At 53.6% G+C, this 23,515-nt stretch overlaps 1 protein-coding gene across 1 annotated transcript in view; it reads right to left on the bottom strand.

The window, feature by feature from the left end:
- Positions 1-1,087: 1,087 nt before the first annotated feature.
- ELAVL1 (ELAV like RNA binding protein 1) overlaps positions 1,088-23,515 on the bottom strand; it is a 40,532-nt gene continuing 18,104 nt past the window's right edge. Inside the window, exons 3-6 of the mRNA XM_027547546.1 lie at positions 17,170-17,273; positions 13,394-13,547; positions 8,607-8,832; positions 1,088-5,984 (exon numbers count right to left, since the gene is read on the bottom strand). Coding sequence (XP_027403347.1) covers positions 5,660-5,984; positions 8,607-8,832; positions 13,394-13,547; positions 17,170-17,273 — 809 coding nt within the window. The 3' untranslated portion in view covers positions 1,088-5,659. The remainder of the gene's footprint in view (positions 5,985-8,606; positions 8,833-13,393; positions 13,548-17,169; positions 17,274-23,515) is intronic.

Raw genomic sequence — 23,515 nt, 5'->3', positions numbered from 1 at the left:
GGTGGGGCCGACCTGCCTCTACCATCCGGGAGGGACACGGGTTGGGTATTCCGAGGGAGCGCAATGCAGGACCATAGGACACACACACACACTCACAAAAGGAAACCCAATGACTTCAGAAGAGGCCCCGTAAGTGTTGGAGAAGTACATGAGGCTTTTAGCTGAGCCCACTGAGCGTGGGGGAGCCAGGGGTAGGGTCGGGTGGGGGCTGCTCTCTCTGCCCACCCCAGCGTTGCCCCTGGATTCAGAGCAGCCGTGGTGACTGCGGTACCTACTTGATTTGTTTTCCTTTCCACGAGGATCCTGTGGACCCCATTTCACAGCTGGGGATGCTGAGGCTGGGGAGGAGAGTCAAGGACTTGCCTACTGAGGACAGCGTGGAGTCAGGATGCGAACCTGAGACCCTGACCCTGAGACCCTGACACATCGTCCTGCCTCTAGGGGAGTCAGAACTCACCTGCCCTCCCCCGAGGGGATAAGTGTCAGAAGACATTCGGAATGGCCAGAGGCTCAGATGGATAGGCAATACTCAGGGACAAGACAGGGGGCTCACAAATCTTTGAGCCTGGAGAAGGGAGAGGTCTCTAGGTCTCCAAGGGGAGGGAGCTGATTCGTGTGTGTGGGGCGGGGGTGGGGGTGGGGGGGTGGCATCTAGGCAGAGTGGTGTGTGGCAAGGGAGCTGGGCACAGGATACATCCTAGAGTCATCCCTGGGGCTGGCTGTCCCGAGGGCTCCCTGCCTCCCCGAGCACAGAGCCTGGTGAGGGGCAGCCTCTGAACTAGGAAGCAGGGAGTCACCGGCAGCTATCACTGGCGCTTCACTCGGCGATGGCTGCTTTACAAGGCACACACCGTCACCCCCACACCACCACGTCTCCACGATCCCACTTCATTTATTACCAAAATATCACAGAATTCCAGTCATAGTTAACATACAGAGATTAACACAAACCTGATACCTGCGGGAAGGACTATGTATTCGGACAATCGCGTTGTTTTGGAATCGTAAGGCCCCACACTGTGAGCACTCCGTACTCCAAAAATACACTCTGAGAGCTTTGAAAACTGAATTAAAATGTCTACACAGCTATGAACAATTGTTTAATAAAACTTTTTCATGTTTTCATTACATGTAAATATATCAATTTGGCATCTCTATAAAAACTCTGAAAATGGTGCAAAAGTTTCATTCTCTTTGAGAAAGCCATTGACAAAAAATATTCACACTTCACTAAAATTTTGAAAAATGGTCTTCTTTCAAAGTTTCTTTATTAATCTGAAGTCTTCTGGATTATCAAAATCTAGGTTTGCTTTTTCCTCCTAAAACACTAAAGAACATTTATTCACAAGGATAAAAAGGCAAACTGGGGGGATGGAAAACTGAGGAGGACATTTTTTTTCCCTGAAAATAAAAAAAAAGAAAGAAAAAAAAGAAAAAGAAAAAAAAAAAAAAAGCTAGTTACATAAGCAATCTCCAAAGAACACAATGGGATTCATTTTATTGTTGGCTTTTGGACAGCAGTGTCACACTTTATTGAAAACAAACCCATGTAAAAACAAAGTTAAAATGAAAAATGGTACCTGAAAAATAAATTATTTTATATAAAACAAACCAATAACTTAAAACATACTAATATACAAAAGGTCTACCCATCTACTGTACAACGTGGGAACCACTTGGGAAAGTGCCCCCCACCGGCCCAGAGCAAGTCACTATACACGGAACGTTACACAGTAAAGACGTGGCCCCGACCAACGGACAAGCCTTCTCTCCTGGCAGAAGTGAAACACAGTCCTCCCGGGTCGCTGCAGACCACCGGTCAGCCTAACTTCAGTCCTCACGGGGACTTACGAGGAGTTAAGTTATTTAACGACCAAGCAGAAAACTGACTCTTGTCACCAAAAGGTTGTGGAAAAATACAATCGTTAAGAAGTCAGAGGCAAAATCAAAAGGCGTGGAAATGTGACCCCTGCTGGGGGTCCTACTGCCGTTGCAAGAAAGCGTCAGTTCCCGCTGCCACTCAGCGGAGGGCTCTCAGGACTTGGGGTGAGGGCTGGGCCTGGGAATCTGATGAGCAGCAGGTGTTTCCTGAGGTGCTGCCTCAGGTCCCAGGAGGTACCGTGGGTCCTGGGAAGATGGGAGGGATTTCAGATGGAGGAGGGCTGGGGTGGGGGTCGTGGGGTGGGAAGAGGGGCCCTTGGTGGCTTGGTCTCATTCTCTGTGATCCAGCCCAGGACGGCTGTGGAAAGCACAGGGAAGTTGTGTCAGGCAGGGATGGATGCAAAATGGGACAGCCAGGGGGACATTAACTCTGATTTTCAAGGCCAACGGCAGACTGGGGTCAGTCCACGGCCCTAGTCTGGAGGCCAACTGGCTAAGTTATTGTCAATGGCTGTCTCAGGCTTCTCACGTCTGTCTGATCCAGCAGGGCTTCCCCACCACAGCTGCCAGCTCACAAGGACCGGCTCCCTACAGCAGCGAGGTTCAGAGCCTGGAAGGTGGGTTTCCAGCACTAACGCCAAGCGCAGACTCTCGGAGGTTAAGGCAGCTGCCCTTGGCGAGGGAAAGACTCACCTTGGGGGAACAAGGAAGGTGCCGCCGGCTGAGAAAGCCCAGCCTTTGGCTATTCTGGCAAGAGGGGGGGCAGTGGGGGAGGATGTCGCAGTCACGGGATGTGTGACCAGAGGCACAGCCAGCGCAGAAAACCACAGCTTGGCGTATGACATTGAAAAGCTGAAGAAAGGCAGAGCTGAGGGGTAAAGAGTGGATTATTTGACTGGAACCAGGTACACAGAGGTGCAGCTGCTGAGTGAACAACTAGGAGGGCCAGTCACACAGGCCAAGAGAATTCAGTCAGAGTCTCTTTGGTATTTATGTGCCAAACCAAAGTTTTCATAAATTAACATCATCTTATCCTCAATTCTTTTTCAGCAAAATTCTTAAAGAAAAGGAGAGCATTCATTTCACAAGATACAAATATGACTGATCTAGGTTAAAAAAATTTTTTTTTAAACATGGTTTCTTTCAGATTGTGACTTGAAAAAAAAAAATGAGGTCTTCCTTTTGCAAACAAGCTTAGCGATGTAATGAATTTTTCGGACACAGGGCCAGCATCTGGGACTTCCGTGGCAGTGACGATTACTTTTCGGAAGTAGAACGTGTCAAAGGCAGTATCCTCCTGCACGCTCGCAAATTAAAACTCCCAAAGAAACACATGAGGGTTTTTAGCCAGAAGGCTGTTCAGAGTGGGGACCGCGTAAAACGAGACATTTACTGAGATACTCTGGGCAACTCGCAGAGGTCCGTATGCGCTTCACGTTTCCATCTCATGTGTACTACCATCAGGAAAACCAATGTGATCCCAATAAAACAGAGGGGACGAGGGGACGGGCTATGGTGCTGGCTGTGAGCCTGTCGCTCCGCAGTGCAGGCCTCTGACAGAGTTCTCGTAGGAGACTGCATGCCAGCGTGGGCTGGCAGGCTGTGTCAGCGAGGAGGCCTAAGGGCCACCCTGAGGACGGGGAGCCTCACCTGCTCTGAGAAGATGTTAGCCCGAGGCTGGCACCACCTGCATGGTATATTTTTCTAGGAGAGCATCCCAGGCCTGGGGTGTGGAGTGCTCTGGGGTACACACAGTGGGGACCCTCTTCATGTCAAGTCCGGGCAAATGGGCCTTGGATCCAGGAGGAGGCATGTAAGCTGGCTTGGACTTAGAATCTGGAAGATCCTACAGGAGGGAGGAGGCCCTCCGTGGCACTTGGCCAACTTGTGAGACAAGACCTCAAGGGATGAAATTGGCCCTTTGTGGGGTAAGAAGAGGGCTGCATGGTAAACTGGGGAGGCTCAGGTAAGCGGCTGGCAGTCCCTCAGTAAAGCATGAGGGAAGGGATGGGGGGACGGGCAGCCTCAAATGGTCGAGGGCGGGAGTGGGGTGGTGTTTCAGAACACTGACCCACTCTGTGGAAGGCTGTGCCTACAGCCCAGTGACTTCCACTTAAATAAATAAATAAATAAATAAAGCCGCAATTCCATGATATCGATAACTAAAAAACAGCCTATCGTTCACATGCTTTATTAGTCTCTCGTGTCAAGGTTAAAAACCGCTGGTACTAAATTATGGTGGTTTTGACTCTCTCATACACTGGTTATTTATAAAAAAAATCACATCACGCTCCTGAGGAGTTGCCCGGAGCCTGGGGCCCTGCCTGTTTACCTCTCAGGCCCTCTCTCGGACTCTCCCTGCCCACTCCCCGTTTGGGAAAAAACCCCACCTGTGCGGGCGCAATCCTAACATCACAGATCCGGAAATGCTTTGTCTTGAGGCAAGTATATTTGTTGCTTAAAATTTTACGAATCCTCCCTGAATGCTGGGCTGTCTGTACCTTACCTAGCCAAAAAGAAAGAAAAGGTAAAATAAAAAACAAAACAAAATTCGAGCAAAACAAAATCAAATTTAATGGTCTTAAATGCAAAAGTAAAAACAAACAAAAAACACAAAAAAGCAAAAGAAAATTAACAGAACAACCCAAAACGTCAAGGCAGTTATGAAGAGAACTTTGAGGGTTAATCTTTAAAACTACAAATCAAAGGGTGTTTTTTTGTTGTTGTTGTTTGTTTTTTTTGTTAATAGGTAACTGTCAGGAAGTAAGTACTTTTCTGTTGAGTGTTCACAGGAGAGCAAAGTTTCAAAACAAAACCCGACTAAAATAGAAAAAAGCCTAGCGCTCACGAGAAGGGATGCGAGAAATACAATGCTCAAATGTTTCTGTGTCGTTAAAAAATAGAGCTATCTGACGCATTGGAGCTGTGGTCAATGCGCTCGGAAACTGGAGCGAAGACAGGGGTCGACAATATCCGCTGTTGTGGGGGCACTGTGCATGCAACGTGTGGACAGGAATTCGGGGTGTCGGAGGAGCAAGGCATCTTGAGGCGTGCCTGCAGCTGAGATCTGACTCTGGAATACACTGGAGTTCCCCTGAAACTCTTTGGTCCGTTCCCATTGGCGCCTGGGCGTAGGAGACCCCTCGTGTCCTCCGCAGGGCCTGGCCCGGCCCGGCGTGCGGTCCCCCTCCCGCCGGTGGCCCACAGCAGACTGGCCCGCTGCCACAGCCGGGGGCCCTCAGCTGAGTGAGCAGCAGGTGGCAATGGGACCTGCTTGGGAAAGCAATTTCCTGTCAACCGAAGCAGAAATCGCTTAAAATGTGGAAGCGGTTGAGAAAAACACGCACTCAGCATCTGTCTAACATCTTTAGGAACTAAAACTAAAACATCATTTCTGTTTGCTTGTTGGTTTCTATCCAGTTTGTGGAGACATTGAATGAAACGCGTGTTAGACAGTCTCGGAAGTTAAAGCATGCTTCAGTTTCACCACCATCCCGAGGGACTGGTTAGTCAATGCAGTCTATTTAGATTTCTGTTTAATATATATTTTAAAGGAAATAACTTAAGAAACTTAAAATTGGTCTAACATTGTGGGATTTCAAACATTTGAACATGTCGGCTGCATCCCAAGAGTATAAAAACCTTTTCACTTCTCATTTAGACTAAGACAAACACTTGTGAAAATTGGCGCAAAATGAGTTGTACACTAACAAAAAAGTTTCAACTTCTTCACTCTTAATTATCTATTCCGTACAAAAAAAAAAAAAGCGTAAGCGAGTTATTTGTGGGACTTGTTGGTTTTGAAGGAAACCTGTAAGATTTTGTCCCCCAGGCGGTAGCCGTTCAGACTTGCTATGGCCATGGCAGCTTCTTCATAGTTTGTCATGGTCACAAAGCCAAAGCCTTTGCACTTGTTGGTGTTGAAGTCGCGAATCACTTTCACATTGGTAACGGCGCCAAACGGGCCGAACATCTGCCAGAGGATCCCCTCATCGGCATCCTGGCCCAGGTTGTAGATGAAGATGCACCAGCCCGAAGAAGCGTTGCCCGGGACATTGACACCAGAAAGCCCACTCATGTGATCTACACCCATGGGGGAGAACCTAGCAAACAGAGAGCACAGCGTTCAGGTCAGGGTCAAGGTGGGCCCGCGCGTGGACACGTGGCCCATGGGGGCGCTTGGGCTGGCAGCCCCCCACCTTGGGCACCATCAGAGTTTTTCACTGAGCGGAAGTCAATACAGTGTCAGAGGGAGGGCACGGGCTCCTTGCTCCATAGGGAATGGGCTCTGAGGAGACACTGGCTGCCCGGAGTGGGTCAGAGCCTCAACCCACCTCCCCCATTGAGGGGGCCTGTAGTGGCCTCTGACCAGCCGCTCCCTCCACCCCTCCCACTGTGGGGAGGGGGGTCCTGTTTAGTCACACCTGTACTTCCCACATTTTAAAAGATGGGAACTTCTCTACATCCTCCTAGGTGCTGTTACACTCCCAGCTCCCTCTAGGGAAACCCTTCCTTATCCTATACGTCTGTGTATGTATGTGTGTTTGCCTGGGGTGGGGGAGGGCTGAATCTTCTTGTTTCTCTGAATTTTGTACCCCCCACCTCGTCAGGACCCTCCCTCTCCAAGGGTTCACAGCCAAGCAGTGTCTGCATACAGCATACACCCATGAAGGCCACTGCAGCAGGGCACAGCTCTGGACAACCTTCCACTGCTGGCTCATAACACCCCAGAAGGGCCTGGGCTGTGGACTGCAAGTCCACCAAGCTTTACCAAAAATGTGAGACCACCCAGTTTCTAAAAAAAATTTTTGGCTGCACCCCATAGTATGTGGGACTTTAGTCCCCTGACCAGGGATCGAACCCATGGCCCCTGCCTTGGAAGGCAGTCTTAGCCACTGGACTTCCAGGGAAGCCCCTTGGGCCCCGTTTCTAAAGAAACACTTTTAGTCATGTAAAAATAAGCCTACAAATCATGGCCGTGGCAGTAACGATGAAGGAAGATGACAAAATTGCTACTGAAGCCATGTGGCCCTTGAGATGTTTCAAAAACACAAAAGTTAACTGTCAGAGGACCAGTTGAGAAACCTTGAGCATGACACAGCATCTCTGAAGCCCCACAATGCAATCGGAAAAGTACTACCTGCTCCAAAACGCAATCAAGTTTGAGGTGTGGGTCTGACCCAGGGGTGAGCAGGGTGCCTTCGAGTGCCACTGAACAGATTCACTCCCTGGACAGACTCTGGAGAAGAGTGGCCAGCCCCCTGGGGTGCGGCCCACTGACAGAACGGTGACCACTGATGAAGAATCAAGGCGTGCCGTGGGCCGTGATTTTGAATTTGCGGGAATGACGTTAAACAGACACACCGGATGTCTGAGTTGGTTAAATGATTTGTTAGTGGTGAGACCACAGAATCACTGAAATGGGGGTGGGTAAGGGCCCCAGAGTGCCTGTGTAAGTTGCTTTTCAGTGAGAACTGGAAAGAGGTCTGAGTTTTAAACGAACCTTGTTTCCTCTAACTTTTGTAGGATGTGGACCCAAGTTATGATAGTGGTTCACTAAACCTTGACGTATCCGTTAAACTGAAAACGATCCAAGGCTGTTCAAAAAGACAGACTGCGCTGTCTTGTTGACAGTGTAGTTCATTCTCATTCACTCCCAAGAGTCTCCTGCTAGTGGTAGCTGACCATCTCAACTCTCGTGAACTGCCCCGTTCTTACCTCTGATGGTACAGAGGTAGACTGACCCATCCTATCCTAGATCTGGGGGCCCTTCTGCAAACTCTCTCCTCTTCTGGGTCTTCCTCCCTCTTATTCTGACCTCCCCTCTTTGCTCTTTCCTTTTGTCTGTCCCTGGAGGTCATGGTCACTCTCCTGCCTGGCCCTTCCTGAATTTGTGTCTCCCTTTCTCTTCTCCCCCGAGCTCTCTGGTTTTCCAGAGTTCACAGGTAACTTCCTGAACTTGGCCATCTACACCCTCCACCAGATCCGCAGTGACACTGATTGCGCTATCTGACTTTCAAACTGGATCAAGCTCACTTCTGTCCACTTCCCCAGCTGTGCCTTTAAACCTGAAAAGCCAACGAAGACAGGCCAGCTTGTGGGCCTCTCTGTTGTTCATGAGATAGTAATACAGCTGATTTCAGAGTCCAAGTCACCAGCTCTACGCGTCTCTGCTCTACTACATCCTGGCGACTAGAACTGTTTTATGTGGAAAGGCTAAGGAAGGCGGGTAAACAGTCCACCTCTAGGACGGGGCTTTTCAACAGCAGAATCAGTAATATTTAGACACCAAATGACTCCACAAGGAGGTGGACAAGAAAGGTTTGCCCTTGGGCTGCTCATCAAAAGTCTAAAACCTGTTTAGAACTCTGGAAGGAGAGCAGCCTTCCAGTGAACTCAGGCTACACCTTCCTCCCCAGATACAGGATGCTCCTCCGTATTGCGGTCCGCTTGCCTGTCCTGAGGAACTGCAGGCTGCAGTGCCAGGCGCTGGGAGCTAGCTGGAGCTGTGCCACCTTTTTTACTCCCATTAGAGACATACTCAGATGGAAACACACGGCTCCACACAGATAGCCCTCTGAGGCGGGCAGGGGACACAGAGACAGGACACGATCAGCCCAGTGTGCAGCAGTTCCTGCAGCCCGGGAGTGCCTGCCCAGCAGGCTGCGAGCAGCTGGATGCGGCACGTGTGGCCGTGGCAGGAAGAGTGCACCCTCCTGACCCACCTGAATCTCTGCGCCTGGTGGTGGACGGGGCCTCCGAACCGTCTAGCTGGTGAGTGGTACAGCTGGGAGAGCAGCGCCACGTTTTTGTTCTGGTTGGGATTGGCTGCGAACTTCACTGTAATGGGCTCGGAGGAACCTGGGGGTTTATGACCATTGAAACTGGTAATTGCCTCTTCTGCCTCCGACCGTTTGTCAAACCGGATAAACGCAACCCCTCTGGACAAACCTTTTTAACAAACCAACAAAAATGGAGTTAGGGGGAAAAAATGCAAGGAGCTTTAAAACTGAAAAGCAAAAGTCAAGTCAGTCAGCCTACTGTGGTTTAAACTGGATGCTTGGCTAATAAGAGAAACAAAAATTAAACCTAAATATGGAACATGAACAAATTAAAACAAACAATGACTAATAAAAGATTAAGGTTTCAAACTTTCTTCTGAGTTGAAGAAACAATGAAGCCTCTGCGCAATAAGACACTTTGGCACAACATCCTGGAGAAATGCCCCAGACCTCTTTTTTAAAAGGAAGCCACGTTTTATCCTCTGTTACTGTGGAGGTCCGGGGCCCACCACAGTGCCGGTGCACGGCATGCTGAGGGGTGGGCGGACAGTTAGAAATTCTCCCTTGCCCCAGGGTGCTCCCTCCCGTGGCCTGCCGGCCATCCGGCCTCATACCCACGCCAGGCCTTCACAGGTCACCTTCCCAGCTTGGCCTGATCTAATCCATTTGCTCAGTGCCTGACTCAGCCTCCTGAGTCTCCGAAGGACGTGGAGTCTGAGTAACCCAGCTGCCCCCTGGTGGCTCTTTCCTGCCGCCAACACCTCACTCACCTCTTGGATATTCTAAGTTTTCTGGGAAAAGTCTGGCCTCACTTGACTCTGAGGGCCCTCAGCAGTGCTGACACCCACCCATAGGCTCCCTGCCTTGGGTATGTTCATCATTGGCTTCAGCTGCCTTGGGTCCCTGGACAGGGCCTCCTGAAGGCAAGCCCCCGATTCTGCTGCTGCCCCAGCCCTTGAAGGAACAAGAACATGGCTGCCTGAATCCCAGGCCCAACTGCTGAAGGCAGGGCCAGGTCAGCCTGGCATGAGGGTGAGACCTGAACAAACCAGGTGGGAGTGGGCTCAGTCACCTTCTACCCTCCTTCTGCCCACATTCTGGGCCTGGGAGGAATGACAGGGGCTGGTCCCTTGAAGAAATGGAGAAATGAGGTGGGGCTGGGGTGAAGCAATGTGGAGCCATGAAGAGAACCAGCTCTTTCTCCTGGGGTCAAGGGTGGAGGTCGCAGTGTGGAGGTGACAGCTGAAGGCGAGTGGGGGAGCACCCTGGAGAGGAGGCTGTGGCAGACAGCCCTACCCTGGACGTTCTCACTCTCCACGGCCAGTCACAGGCTGTCCTGAGGCCTTTACCAGATGGTGAATGACAGTTATCAGAGCAGAAGAGCCCAGGGCCCTGGACTACCGGCTAAGTGAGTGTAAGGAACACCCCCAAGTTGGCTCCCATGTCCCACAGGGTCCCATCGATAGTCCCCAGGATGGGCCCAGGGTGGGGGCCAAGGAGGGGTGTGGGGGACTCAGGCATACCAGGCAGGGGCAGCAATGACAAGTTCTACTGCCAGAAGTGGTGTCCCCTCGGGGCCTACTAATAGAATCCCACGCTCTGTTCTGACTGGGAAGACACATCGTGGGCCCCATGTAAACAAGCAGACGGAAGTCAGGGGCATTCAGGCAGGGGTTCTTCTGCCACAACTGTAACATACTGTGAATGCCAAGTCCTAAAGCACACACCCCAACTTTCCAACCGGGAAATGCTTCCTCCTGGGGGCGCCCCCAGCACAGCACCCTGGGAGGCCACACAGTGGCCCCTGGCAGTCTCAAGGCTGCCCCCACCATGGCTCCATGACTATGTAAGTATGAACTTTAAATGGACATAGCCAGAGATGCTCACTGAGTCAGTGAGACCAGATCCGGAGATTCACATGTGCCAGGCGCAGTCTAGAGCCTGAGCCCATTTTAAAATTTTAGTTCAGAAGGAACACCTGAAAACAAGTACTTGGCATACACTCTTTATTTACTCTTTAACGACACGAACGATGGCTTAGACAGATGGGAACCCGAACGAGATCTAACTGCAGGCAAATCTCATTGGAAGCCGCGGCTGGCTGGCTCCCACAGAAAGCTGCCTGCAGGGGACAGTCTCACTCTATTTAGGAAGACCTTGCGATCAAGCAGAGAGAGTGTGTGTGTGCAAGTGTGGCTTCCTTGTCTGGTTTTGTAAAATGACTATCAAATGAAAACTGCCCAAGTGAAAGCAAGAAAACCCAAGTAAAAGAAAGTTACTTAAAGTGAGGGAATATAAACTCAATGCTTGGATGAATGTATACATTTTAAAGATGAGTTTTTATTTTTCCTCTAGAGTTTTGGGATTAAGAGCAGAGACCACTAAATGGCACCATCTCTAGATGAGCCAACTATAAAAGTCATTAATTACAATGTATAAAGAAGCAAAGAAAAAAAAAAACAAAAAAAACACTTCTGTCAGCTCAGAAATTATGGTTTTTCTTTTTTCTTTTTTTCTTTTTTTAATTAACCAGACCATCTGTTTTTTTCTTTTTAATTACTCAGGCCATTTTTAAAAAAAATTATGGGTTAAGGTTTTTTGAGCGCGTCTCTGTTTCTTTAAAACATACGTCACACGAAAGCAAACCTGACATGCAGACTTGCTCTGTGTCATTCGCGGCCTGGCTGCTGGGCTCCAGAGGGTCCCAACAGAGGAGCACTGAGCAGTGGCATCCTCCAGAGCAGAGAAGGGGAGCCCACAGGCCCACGGGCTTGCTTTCTACTCTCCAGCGTCACATTCCGGCCTAGGGGAGGGCTGTGGAGAGGAGGCCCTGGGGGCTCCTCACATCTCCTGCACCCTCTTCTTGCAAAGCTCCTCAAGACAGGCAGGGGTGTGGAGTGGGGGCCCACATATAAGTGGCAGAAGCTGGTGGGGAGGCCTGAGGGTCTCCCAAAATCTAGGAGACAGCAGCCTTGCAAAGGGAAAGAGGGCAAAATCTCCAGCAAACAGGTGAGTGAACTGCCTGTAGGAGTGACCGCCCTCAGGACGTTGGGGACAAAAGCTCCGTGGCCCAGGGGTGGGGGAGGTGCCCTCAAGGTGGGTGGACTCCAGAGTGGGAGCTGGGCCCTGCTCAGCAGTGCAGGGCTGGACCGAGATGAGCAGAGGCCAGCAGTCCACACAGGACTGGGGAAAGCAGGGCCACAGAGGTGGGATGCGGGCCACCATCACTGGCCGCTCCAGGTCCCGACACCCCACTCAGACGCTCCTGTGCAGGAGGGTAAACAGAGGCGCTGACCAGTCAGCAGGGTCACTTGATTGACTGGTACTTGAAGGTAAGGGAGGGGCCAAATGAGGGACCACAGGAACTAGCCTGGCGCAGGGGTTTATACCAAGCACATGGCATTGTCACCTCATGCCCATCCCCGGCCCAGAGCCAGGGGCAGAAAGGCCAGGTGGGTGGAGTCCATGTCCCTGTAGCAGAGCGGGTGTCGGTGCCAGACTGGGGGGTACCCAGATCTGCCAGCGACCTGCACCTGGGGACCACACTCCAGGAGCCTCTGCTCCTTCTCGGGGCCCTGGAGGACTCAAGCTGTCTGCCCCTCTCCAAGCTGGGCTCCAGCCCACACCCAGCTGAGACGGGACAAGGGAGAGTTGGGGACAAGGCTGCGGGCCCCAGAGCATGCAGCTCAGGGAGGATACGGGAAAACATGCACCCCCACTCTTGTCTGCCACGGGCTGGGACACCCCACCCACCTGCTCCGTGTCTGTTTTCAGCCTCCCAGGGGAGGTCACCTCGGAGCCACGGCTGCTGCAGCCCAACTACCAGTGTGCGCTGACTACCTCAGCTAAGGAGGTGGGGAATATGCTCAGTGCTGGAAGAACATGAAAAAACGACCAGTCAAGTCTATCAGTTTCACCGAGCTCTGGGAGCAGCGGTTTTACTTTCTAGCTGGTCAGCAAATTCCCACTCCTGCAGAAAACAGAGCCGAGGGGCCCAAACATCAGACGTCTCAAGCTCACTGCTTCCCTGACAGAGCCGAGTGTGTGGCTGGCCCGACCCAGGCCCAAGGCTGGTGGAGCAGATGGTCACCTTGAGGGGCGGCTTCTGGGCATGTGGTACTCAGTTCGGTGGGGCCTGAGTGCTGTGTGCAAAGCCCAGAGCCTGAGCTGCTTGTGTCCTGAGCTGAGCTGACCCAAGGGTGGGTAGTGAAGTGGCCAGGACAGCCTGAGAGAGGACATCATGCTGCCTTCGAGCTCTGAATGTGCTACCGGGGTGGGGGTTATTGAGTGGTGGAGACTCAAGAATGACTCCTCAGAAACAGTCCCCTTGGAGCTCTGGGACAATGACAGGTGGGGACTCTGGACCTGGAAAAGAGACTGTACCACACCGCACCCTACTGCCTGCAGTAGGAGGGCAATGTTTGAGTCCAGGCTGGGATGGGTGGTGCCTGTGGATAGTGCCAGGATCTCTTAGCGTTTTCACTGTAAAAGCCTGGCCGCCCCTCAACTTTCATGTTGGGGCAGCTTTTATGTCACGTAACACCCCGCCCCCCCCCCCCCCGCCCCCCGCCCCCGCCAACCTTCCTGGCCTCATTAAACAAAAGCCAATGTCTTCTCACTGTGATTCTGTCCTCATGGCTGGAGTAACTAAAGACAGCCATCTGCCTTCCCAAGGAGACTCGAGCTCTACCCAGAGGAACGCGCACTGCATCCCAGGCCAGGCACCGTACCTGTGGTCTGATCCACAAGGACTCGTGAGTTGATGATCCGCCCAAACCGAGAGAACATGTCCTCTACATCCTTCTGGGTCATGTTCCTCGGGAGCCCGCTGATGTACAAGTTGGCGTCTTTGATGACTTCAGAGCTTGGGCGCGCATATGACACCTTGAAAACAAAACCGCTTGCTAGCATTAGGGCAGGTGCATGGCCAAGGCATCCAGGGAGGGTGTTACACCTTCAGGTGAGGGAAAGTCAACCCTGTGGGAGGTCACCTGTGGCAGCCCGTGCTGGCAGCCCGCCTTGGGCCAGGCAGGGACCCTCATGTGCCATGATGATGCAGATGTCATTCCTATCTCATAGTCGAGAGTCTGGGGGTGCGTGGCTGGCATGGGGCAGGGCAGGGACCAAGCCCGGCTGCCCGTGCTCCTACCTTGGCCTCGGGCCTCTCTGGACAAGAAGCAGGGCTGGAAGGGGACTCTGTCCTACCTGGGAGGGGCCCAGAGGACGGCTGGGGAGAGAGCTGGGTGCTCTGGGGAGTGTGACGCCCACGAGGCAGCAGGCCAGCTAGACATGGAGTCCAGATGGGGCCCCGTGGCTGGGGGAACACAGGTGAGTGCTCAACATTAAATGACCCTATGATTTTTGGGGCTTCTGTTTTGCAAAACTGAAGGAAGACTAATAGGAACTTTGCAGTAGTTTAGATAAAACGGTGTGTACGTCCGAGGCTGGGGGCAAGGAAATGTCTTTAGTGTTTCCCGTTTGGGGTGAGAGAAGGGTAGATCTTGTGGGCCATGGAGGGATGGGGCCAAGGCCAGACCTCTGTGGGCAAGGAGTCCCTGGGACAAAGCCCTTCACCTCTGGCTGAGCAGACAGGACTGTGTCACACCCCACACCTGAGGGAGTCAGGACCAAGTCAGGAGGCTGGGGGACAAAGGAGGTAGAAGCAGCAGAGAACCATGTGCTCTGGAAGGGGGAGCAGTTAGACCTGAGTAGAACTCCTCCCTGGGGGTCAAAAAACTGAGACCATACATAACACAGTAGCAGACACGACCTCTCAGGTGTCACTGGGCAGCACAAGGGCACAAACGATAGATGTGTTCCCACCACAACACTCAGGCCTGCCAGGAAGGGCAGGCGTGCAGGGCTACACATGGAGGCCACACCCCCACACACATCCCTTTGTTCACGCGCTCACTGACTCTCACACACTTGAGGCACATTTGGAATATTCCAGAAAAGGAGACGACAGGCACTGCCTTTGCCTGGAAAGCAAGACACAGGCCACAGGGAGAGAGAGAGGGTGAAAGGAGAAAATGGGGTGTGGTCAGAGCCCAGCTCCACCTGAGGGGAGAGTGGAACAGCAGTGACAACATCCCCTGGACGCGTCCCTGCGCTGCAGCCAGGCCTGAGGCACTTTGGGGACACTCTGGGGCAAGACCTGGGGCAGAAGCAGCACTGCCCTCAGAGAAAGAGGCCACCAGGTGGGCGTGGCCATGTGTCTCAACTTCAAGAAGAATATTGGCCACACTCTTATGTCTGCACCTTAACTTTCTGGGTCTACATCCCCCCACAGAACACCTCGCTCAAACTCCTGACAGAGGGAGTCACTCCAACTGTTTCATGTCAGATTTCAGGCAGGATGGCTGAAGGCAGGAGCTGGGACTCAGGCTGTTCTGCGCTTTCCTGGGATTGGGCCAGGCGAGCAGGAAGTTGTCCCCCAGGATGTCCTGCCTGGCCCCTTGCAGATCCGCCTGGAACAGGCTGCATTTGGGGTCTGCCCTCGGCTTTTGGTGAAGGACGCTGTGGGAAAGAACATTCCCAGACCAGTGCCAGGGGAGTGCTGTGGTGGCCGGCGCTGGCCGTGGTTGCGATCACCTCTTAATAAAGCCCGGGGAGGAAATGCTTTCAGAGCCAAGTGCACTTCAGTCCCTTCCAGCCTTGGTGTCTCCAGGGACTCTGATGACTACTGCAGCTTCCTGTCCTCTCCAGCTACTGTCCAGATCAGAGTCAAATCAGAATCCAAGAAGACAGCAGCAGTGAGCCCGTCCACCCGTGGCAGGCACGCCCGACTGGATCTGCGACACTGCCCAGAACCCTCTCTTAAGCTCCCGCACCACCTGCTCCCTTGCCTCTGGCAGGTCCACTGTCCTATTCTTGGGAAACCCTCCTGTGAGAGGTTTTTAAAGAACACAAGACTTCTGAATTACATCCTCCCACAAATTCCCGTTGGGAGTCCTGACCCCAGGACCTCGGAGTGTGACCTCATTAGAAACAGGATCGTGATAGATCCAATTCATGATGATGAGTTCAGAGCAGAGTAAGATGGCCCCAGATCAATGATGGGGGGTCCTTATAAAAAGGAGACATCTGGACACAGATATGCACACAGGGGGAACCCCGTGTGAAGACGAAGGCAGAGACTGGGGTGACACTTCTATAAGCTGAGAACCACTCAAGATCCAGTGACCACCAGGCACTGGGAGGGGCAGGGACCAGACCCTCTCACACAGCTCACGGCCCTCAGAGGGCACTCAGACTTCTGGCCCCTCGAGCTACCTGAGGATCTGGAAGATGCAGAGGTTCAACAAGGCAACCTTGTTCCAGGGGCTTCGGGTTGAGGGAGATGCTCTGGAGACACTGGTGGGTGCCTGTCTCAGGCATGAGGGCCTCACCAGGTCTGTGGGTGAGGGCCGGTGGGCACAGCACAGGAGGGGCTACTGCAGGAAGCCCGGCCAGGGTCCCTCGTGGAGTGGGAAGAGGGGGCATGTTCTACAGCAGGGCTGGGCACGGAGTGAAGATCAGGAAAACCCAAAGCTGGTCCAGGGGTGGACAGAGCCTGAAGACAGACACCTGGGGGTGGGGAGGGGTGAGACTGAGAAAAGGAAGGTGTGGTCAGCGATGGCAGGTTGAGAGGAAGGTGGGAGGGTCTGTCCGGGGAGGCCTGGAGGACTCGCCAACTTGTCCCAGGAACCCACCTCAGCCCCTGATTAGGGAATGACGCTTCTGACAGTCTGTCTAGGCTACCCCGTCGTGCTGCATGGCTCTCTCCCTTCCCTCAAGTCACCTCAAGTCATCAAGAAGACCCCCACAGGACACAGCACCCCCAACTGGTGACACCTACCTTGGCACACACCTGGTGTCATATTTATCATCTGTGTGCACCTGTGCACATGCAGATACTCAGCCTGCCCTACAAGGGCGTGGAAATGGTTTTGTTCACTGAGTGGCACACAGTGGGCAACTCCTAAATGTTGCCAGTGACTGCTGAGTGAGCTGGTAGGAGGACCGTAACTGCTGGGATGGGGCAGGAAGGGGAGCCTGAGGCCGGGGCAGATGGGCAGTGCTGCCACCGCTGCAACAATGACCAGGTCCAAGTGGGAAGGTGGCGCTGGTCCAATGCACACTCGGCAGGAGGACAGCAGTGCTGGGCCGGTAGAGGAGACTGGCAGGGAGGTCTTCATGTCAGGGGGCTGCTGTGAGCCAACACGCCAGGGACACCGGGGTCGGGGAGGGGCGGTCCCATGCAAGTCCTTTCCGGGGATCCTCCCTTTGCAGGTGGGGCTGAGGAGCCAGAGGAACAAGGGCTGGGACAGTCACCACCCGACACGGGTCTCACACAAGCCGACAGGAGATGCCCTGGAAGTGCCCAGGCTCTGAGGGGCAACTGTGCTAATGGTGCCAAGACAGTGATGGGGAGATAAAAGCTTGGGTCTTTCACTAAGGCCAGGGCTCAACACAGATCTCTGTGCAGCTCGGAACCAATGAGATGATGATTGCAGCTCTTTACCTTAATGGTTTTTGACTGGAGCCGCAGGCCATTCAGTGTGTTTATCGCTCTCTCTGCATCCTTGGCAGTCACGTAGTTCACAAAGCCGTAGCCCAAGCTGTGTCCTGTGTGGAGAACATGTGCACATCAGTGAGCCACTGGGAGCCAGCCAGCCAGCGAGGGGTAGGGGAGAAAGGAGGGGAGAGAGAGACAGAGAGGATGGACAGGGCTGCACCTGGCTGGGCTCAAAAGGACAAGACCAGAGAGAAGGTGACCAAGGAAACACAAGAGCTAAAAGCCATGGCTTCTGGGAAGGAGGGGTTAGAGGTCAACAGTTAAGAGTCTGTACTGATGGTTTATTCGTGACACCACCTTGGCAAACTTGCACATTTTCTGCAAAGAACAAACCTATAAAATGTGACTTTTGTAATTGAGCATCCTGGGGAGCCCATCACCAAAGCAGGGCTGAGGATCTGTTCCATTGGTGCTGGCTGCTCTGTGCAGCCCCCAGTGGGGGGGACCTGGGACGGGGGGTGTGGAGGACAGTCACGGCAGCAGACAGGACAGGCGGGTGGGGAGAACCCGCCGATGACCAGATGTCAGTGTCCAGGCTGTTTTCCGCCCCTGCTGTGCTGGAGTGGGAAGGTCTGCTGGGCTCTGGCGCCCCCCAGTGTCGGTTCCCTTCACTTTCCTGAACTGAAAGTCCAGCTGCAGGAGGAGGAAGTACAGGGGTAACCAGCGCTGAGGGCAGCCTGGCCACCAGAGTCCCCTTTGGCAGCACCTCCTACGGTGACAGCATCATCAGCCGATGCCCAGGGGCATCATAAGGCCGGTGCAAACCTCAGTTCTTCCCAAAGAAATCCAGGGTTACAGGCAGGGTATCCCACCCCTTCTCAGGTAACCACTGGGAAGTGGTGGGGTGACCACCAACTGGATGCACAGGAGGGACCAGGCACGACAGGAGCTGTGGGCCTCTAGGAGACCCTGAGAGAAGCAATGGGTGACGGTCAGAGTGGGAGGAACCCGACGCCTTCCCTACAGAGGAGCAGGAGGAGGTCCCGAGAAGAGAACGGCCACCAAGCCCGCATCTTACCCCTCCCTGCGCCATGTCAGTGGGCACACCCCGTGCACCGGCCTCTGCTCTCAGCAGAGACAGTGGGTGAGCAGGAGAGACGACTGCTCTCCCCAAGTCCTGTACACACACACGTGCCCACTGGATGATTAAAACAGAAGGCGTGAGCCACCAGCAGGCAGAGATCTGCACAGCAGATGAGCTGGCTCTGCCCACTTCACCAGCTGAACCCAGGCTTATCTTGCCATTAATGAGACCTGCCATTAATGAGAGCCTAACCCACTGCCGTCACCTTGAAACAAACAACAATACTTTATGTTTTAGATTTAAAGAAAAATTACAAAGATGATGCAGCGTTCCCACATACTCCACACCCATGTTCCCTATTAGTAACATCTCATCCTAGGATGGTATATTTGTCACATTAGTGAATTGGTACCGATGTTCACATCTGAGCCAGACCGCCTGAATTCTCCCCTAATGTCCTTTTCTGTCCCAGGACACCATCCAGGGTCCCCCGTGACAATGAGCTGCCAATTATCCTTACACTCTTCTTGGCAGGGACAGTTTCTCACACCTTTCTTGTTTTTGATGACCTTGACAGCTGTGAGGACTGGTCCAGAAATTTTGTAGACTCTCCATCAGCTTGGGTTTGTCGGAAGATTTCCTGTGGTCAGACTGGGGTTATACTGGGCTTTTAGGAGGAAGGTCACAGAGTGAAGAGCCCTTCTCATGCCATCGTTCTGGGGTGTGTGCTGTCCACAGGGCTCATCCTGTTTGATGCTGGCCTTGACCCCGGTCTCACCAGTCTCTTTGTGTGCGGCCTGCACATTGTGAGTGCCCTGTGGAGTCACACCCTCCCCACTTCAGGGCAGAGAAGCTACACAAACTACTGGTGATTCTGCAAGGGCTACTTTCTCCTGCCCTGTCCGGGCCATCTTCTTCGCTGTTCTCTGTCATTTCATGTTCCTGCCCCTCCCACAAGGCCAATCCCAAGGCTGGGCCACCTGTGCCCATGGCTCCTGGCACTTCTGGTGCCAGGCCGTGTTCTCGTGCCTTCTGCTGCAACTGGTTCCTCCTGGCGTCTGGACAGGGCCCGCCCCCCACCCTCAGTTGCCGATTCCTCCCTGCCCTCCCACCTTGGCCGGCCGCACCAACACCAACTGGCCCTCAGGGTGTGCCCACAGAGTTTTAGGACACAGCTCCAGAAACCCTCAGTGGCACTGGGCACTGCCAACCTGCCTGAGGTGCCACCTCCTCCAGAATGTGACTGCAACGCCAACTGACCCTCCCCAGGCTCCTCGTCCTCTGCTCACTCCATCAAGATGGCCCATAAGGCTCTACCTTTGCCCTTATCCCTATTATCCAAGCTTCCTGGGTGACCTCCTTGACCACCGTGTGGCCACAGCTAACAATGTCATTTAGGAAGTCACACACTTTTGACAATGGCCACTGGCTCCTTCCCCTGCTCCCCCTCCACTCTTCTCAACAAGCCAATGTGTACTCACTGAACACCCACTATGTGCTGGGCTGCGTGCCAGGCTGGCCAGGGGTTTAATGATCATCACCAAGGATAGCTCCTGCCATAATGAAATTCACATCCCACTGAGTAAGTCAGACAACAAATGAGCAAGAAACTAACAGACAAAGCTACACTCAGGTGCTACCAGGGGATCTCCATGGTGGAGTGAAAGGATGGACAGGACGGGTCCAGGGGAGACAGGTGGTCAGGAGTGTGTGTCCCTTGAGGAGGGGGTATGAGAAGCATACCCGCTCCCTGCGGTGGCTGGAGGCGAGTATTCTGGCAGAAAAGCAAGCACCAAGCTTCTGTGGCACAGACGACTCAGGAGTGCTCTAGCAAACAAAAGGCGGCCGGCGGCTAAACCCAATGAGTTAGGGGCCTGGCCTGGAGGCAGCTGCTGGGTGGAGCACGGCAGCAGCAGGGCTGAGGCCAGTGTAGAGACCACAGGAACCCATGAGCCAGACCAGGTGTGAGATGAGGACCCCAGCAGGCAGGGGTGAGCAGGAGGGAGAGCCACCAAGCGGACTTGCCAGTGGGCTGATGGGGAGGGAGCTCTGGCAGCAAAGGTCCCTAAAGCACCAGCACTCCCGGGCTGGGACTGGCTCTGTCCCCTAGTCTGCTCTCCTCTCTGTGGTGGGCACCTCTGTGCGCCGAGAGGGAGGTGGGTGAGGAATGAAGGGGAGCCTGTGGTTCTGCCCACTGGGTAAGGCTGGAGACTAAAGTGTCAACAGTGGTGAACGCCCACCTCCATGCATCCTTTCTTTCACCATAACCAACTGCTCTCAACTCCGGCCGCTTGTTAGAATCAGCAGGACGGCTGCTACAAACCATTACTGCCCAGGCCACATCCCGGACCAAGGAAATGACAGGGGGCTGGGGAGGCAGGAGCAGGGACAGCTTCAGCAGTTTGTAAAGCCCCTCAAGGACTCTATTGCCAAGCCCAGGTTGAGAACTCCCGCTGGCAGTGCCTGAAGGGAGTGGGCCAGTTATGCAGAAGAGCCAGACTGGAGGGGCTGTGCTCAGAGCAGGCGACTGGGGGAAGGCCCTCACTTCCCAAGTTACCATTTCTCTAACAGGGTCCGCCAGCCACCTGGGGAAACGATGCAGCTCCCTAGGGTGCTCCTCAGTCCAGAATCCAGGACGTGGGGTAGGGTGGGGATCCCCACTTCCAAGCTCCTTACAGATGACTTTCCGGTGACCTAGAGGCCACTGGAGTCAGTGCCATGAAGGCAGGTCAGTGGCTGCCCCTCACCCCCTTGAGGGGCGATGGGAGACCAACCCTGAACAAGGGGGCTGAGGTCTGGTGGGCGAGCAGGGGCACTCTGGGGTAAGCGTGGTCAGGGCGTGGATCCTGCACAGGTGCTGGGCTTCAGGCGGCTGAAGCCTGCCAGAGCCAGGGTGGAGTCTAGCGGAAAGGGGACAGGCAGGGGAGGAGGGCCAACAAACCCCGGGCCTGGTGGAGGCGCGTGGGAGGCCAGCACCCCTCACTTGGGGTTCCAACTGCCCGGTACCAGCACTGCCCCCTCCGGAAAGGCTCAAACTCCCCAGCTGGCTGACTCGGTGGATCTGGGTGGGGCCTCGGACGTGTTTCTCCTGGTCCCCAGGCACCGCTAATGCTCAGGGGCTGGCCGAGAGCCACTGCCCTGGAGAAAGCAAGGCCGCCTCCATGCAGAGCGCTCAGATGCTGGGCTGGGTGACCCCTGGGCCAGGACCCTCCTGTTTCCAAATGTCTCCTCTCTTTTTAGACAAGGGTTAAGACTACAAGACGATTCCACGGCATCTCACCTTGCTTCTGCAGACCAGAGCAGCCAGACATCATGTTTTAACCCCTCAGTGTTCCTCATGCTGACCTGGGGTGCCCAGTTGAGGAAGGTGAGCACCCCATGGACAGGGCACTCCTTTGCAGCATGAGACTGGGGTGCAGTCGAGTCCTTTCTCTAAAGGCCCACGGGGGCTCAAGGGATGACATCACTGAGGGAGAGACTCCGTCTTGGGGGCGATGAGTGAATTAATTAGGCGATAAATAAGAAACAGCAAATGTCCCCAAAGGAAAGAAGATGGGCAAAGGACAAAAAGAGTTCTTACATAAAAGAGTATAAACAGCCAGAACGGATGAACTTCACAAGAAATGCAGACTGTCACCACACTCAGATGTCATTTTTCACTTAAGATGTGAGAAACCCTGCCCGGCATCAAGGATGCCAGGGCCAAGCAGAGGGCATGTGAACCGGAAGGCCCCTGGAGGGCCAGCTGGCAATACGGGTCAACAGCTTCTAGACAGTACCCGCTCTCCCCTCTGAGGGTTCACTTCTAGGAAGACTGCCTACAGAAATAACTGGTGAGCCAAGATTTGTGCCAGGGTATTAACCTCAGTGGGGCTTGTAGCTGTAGAAAAGCAGTTACAACCTGTCATAAACTCAGAATAGCCTGTAACCACTGTGACCACAAGACAGCGTAAGTCCAGTGACAGGGAGAGATGTTCACAGATAGAGGAGGAAGAGACAGCTTGGGAGGTGCAAACCGATTTCTGTAAAAGCACATGACTGCTCACAACCATAAATATGTAAAGAAAAAGCTATGGACAGACACGAGCCAAAAAGCTAACAGTAGTGGGATTATGCATAATTTAAACTTTTCTTCCTGCTTGTCTCATGTTAAACTCTTTTTCTGTAAGGACGGAGATGATTTCTATTGAGAAAAAAAGTGGTCAGCTGGACGGGTGTGGAAGTGTATCTTTGCGGAGGGAGCAGTACTGAAGTCACAGGAGTGTGGCAGGAGGGTGTGTCTGGGAGATGACAAGCAGTGGATCCCACTCAAGAGGAGGGTGAGTGTGGGCTGCAGTGGCTAGGGGTGAGGGGTCTCAAGGAGGCTTGGAAACACAGGCTGGGGTGTGGGCTCTATCCTGACCAGAAGTGCAAGCCAATGAGACAGAAGCTGAGTGGGAAGGCTGAAGGCTGTGGACCAGTGACCAGTAACCAGTATGACACGGTCCAGGAGGGTGCAGACTGGTCATGGTGCCCCGCGGGCCACATGACATCTGCAGACGGGCTTAGATACCAGGACAGAGAGCAGGGCAGGCTGCACAGTAAGGCCAAGTAGTGACTGTGGATGGAACAGGCAACAACAAAACAGGAGGGGCCCGGCTGGTCAGAAACACTCTGTATCTCGAGGCCAGCACACTGAACATCCCCACATCCAGCCACCATCTTGTCCCACCGCCTCCCACCCCCAGTGCCTGGCCCCCGGTTGGCACTTATAAGAGGCTTGCTGAATGAATGACTGCCCATGCCGATCTGCATTCTCCCCCAGCCCCAGGCCCACTCAGTCATTCATTCACTCCACAAAAACTGATTATGTCACATCTGGGGATACCAGAGGGTCCATGCCTCTGAGAACCATAAGGACCTACTGGATGAGCAAGTTCCAACTTCAGTGCCTTGTGGAAACCCATGCTGGCTGATTGCCATGGGGACCCAGAGGAGCCTGTATCGTCAACTAGATCAGGCCAGGAAAGACATCCCAGAGCAAACGGAGCCCAGGTGAGTGACAGGACACATTACTGTCACTGGGGTGCTAGAGATCCCACTGTCACAGTCAGGAGCATGGTCTGGAGGGAGCACGGAAGGCCAGCTGAGAGCCTAAAGCAGCAGGTCAGGCAGAAGATGATGTGGCCTGCTCTAAGGTGATGGCAGGAGGGATGGCGGAAAAGGGATGGAAACATTCAGGGACACAGGTCAAAGGTCATGCTTAGATTTCTGACTGGAGCCACTGAG

This window comes from Bos indicus x Bos taurus, chromosome 7 (assembly GCF_003369695.1).
Source record: "Bos indicus x Bos taurus breed Angus x Brahman F1 hybrid chromosome 7, Bos_hybrid_MaternalHap_v2.0, whole genome shotgun sequence".
NCBI lineage: Eukaryota > Metazoa > Chordata > Mammalia > Artiodactyla > Bovidae > Bos > Bos indicus x Bos taurus.
Note: the sequence above shows the minus strand (reverse complement) of the source record. Positions and strands in the feature narration are given on the sequence as shown.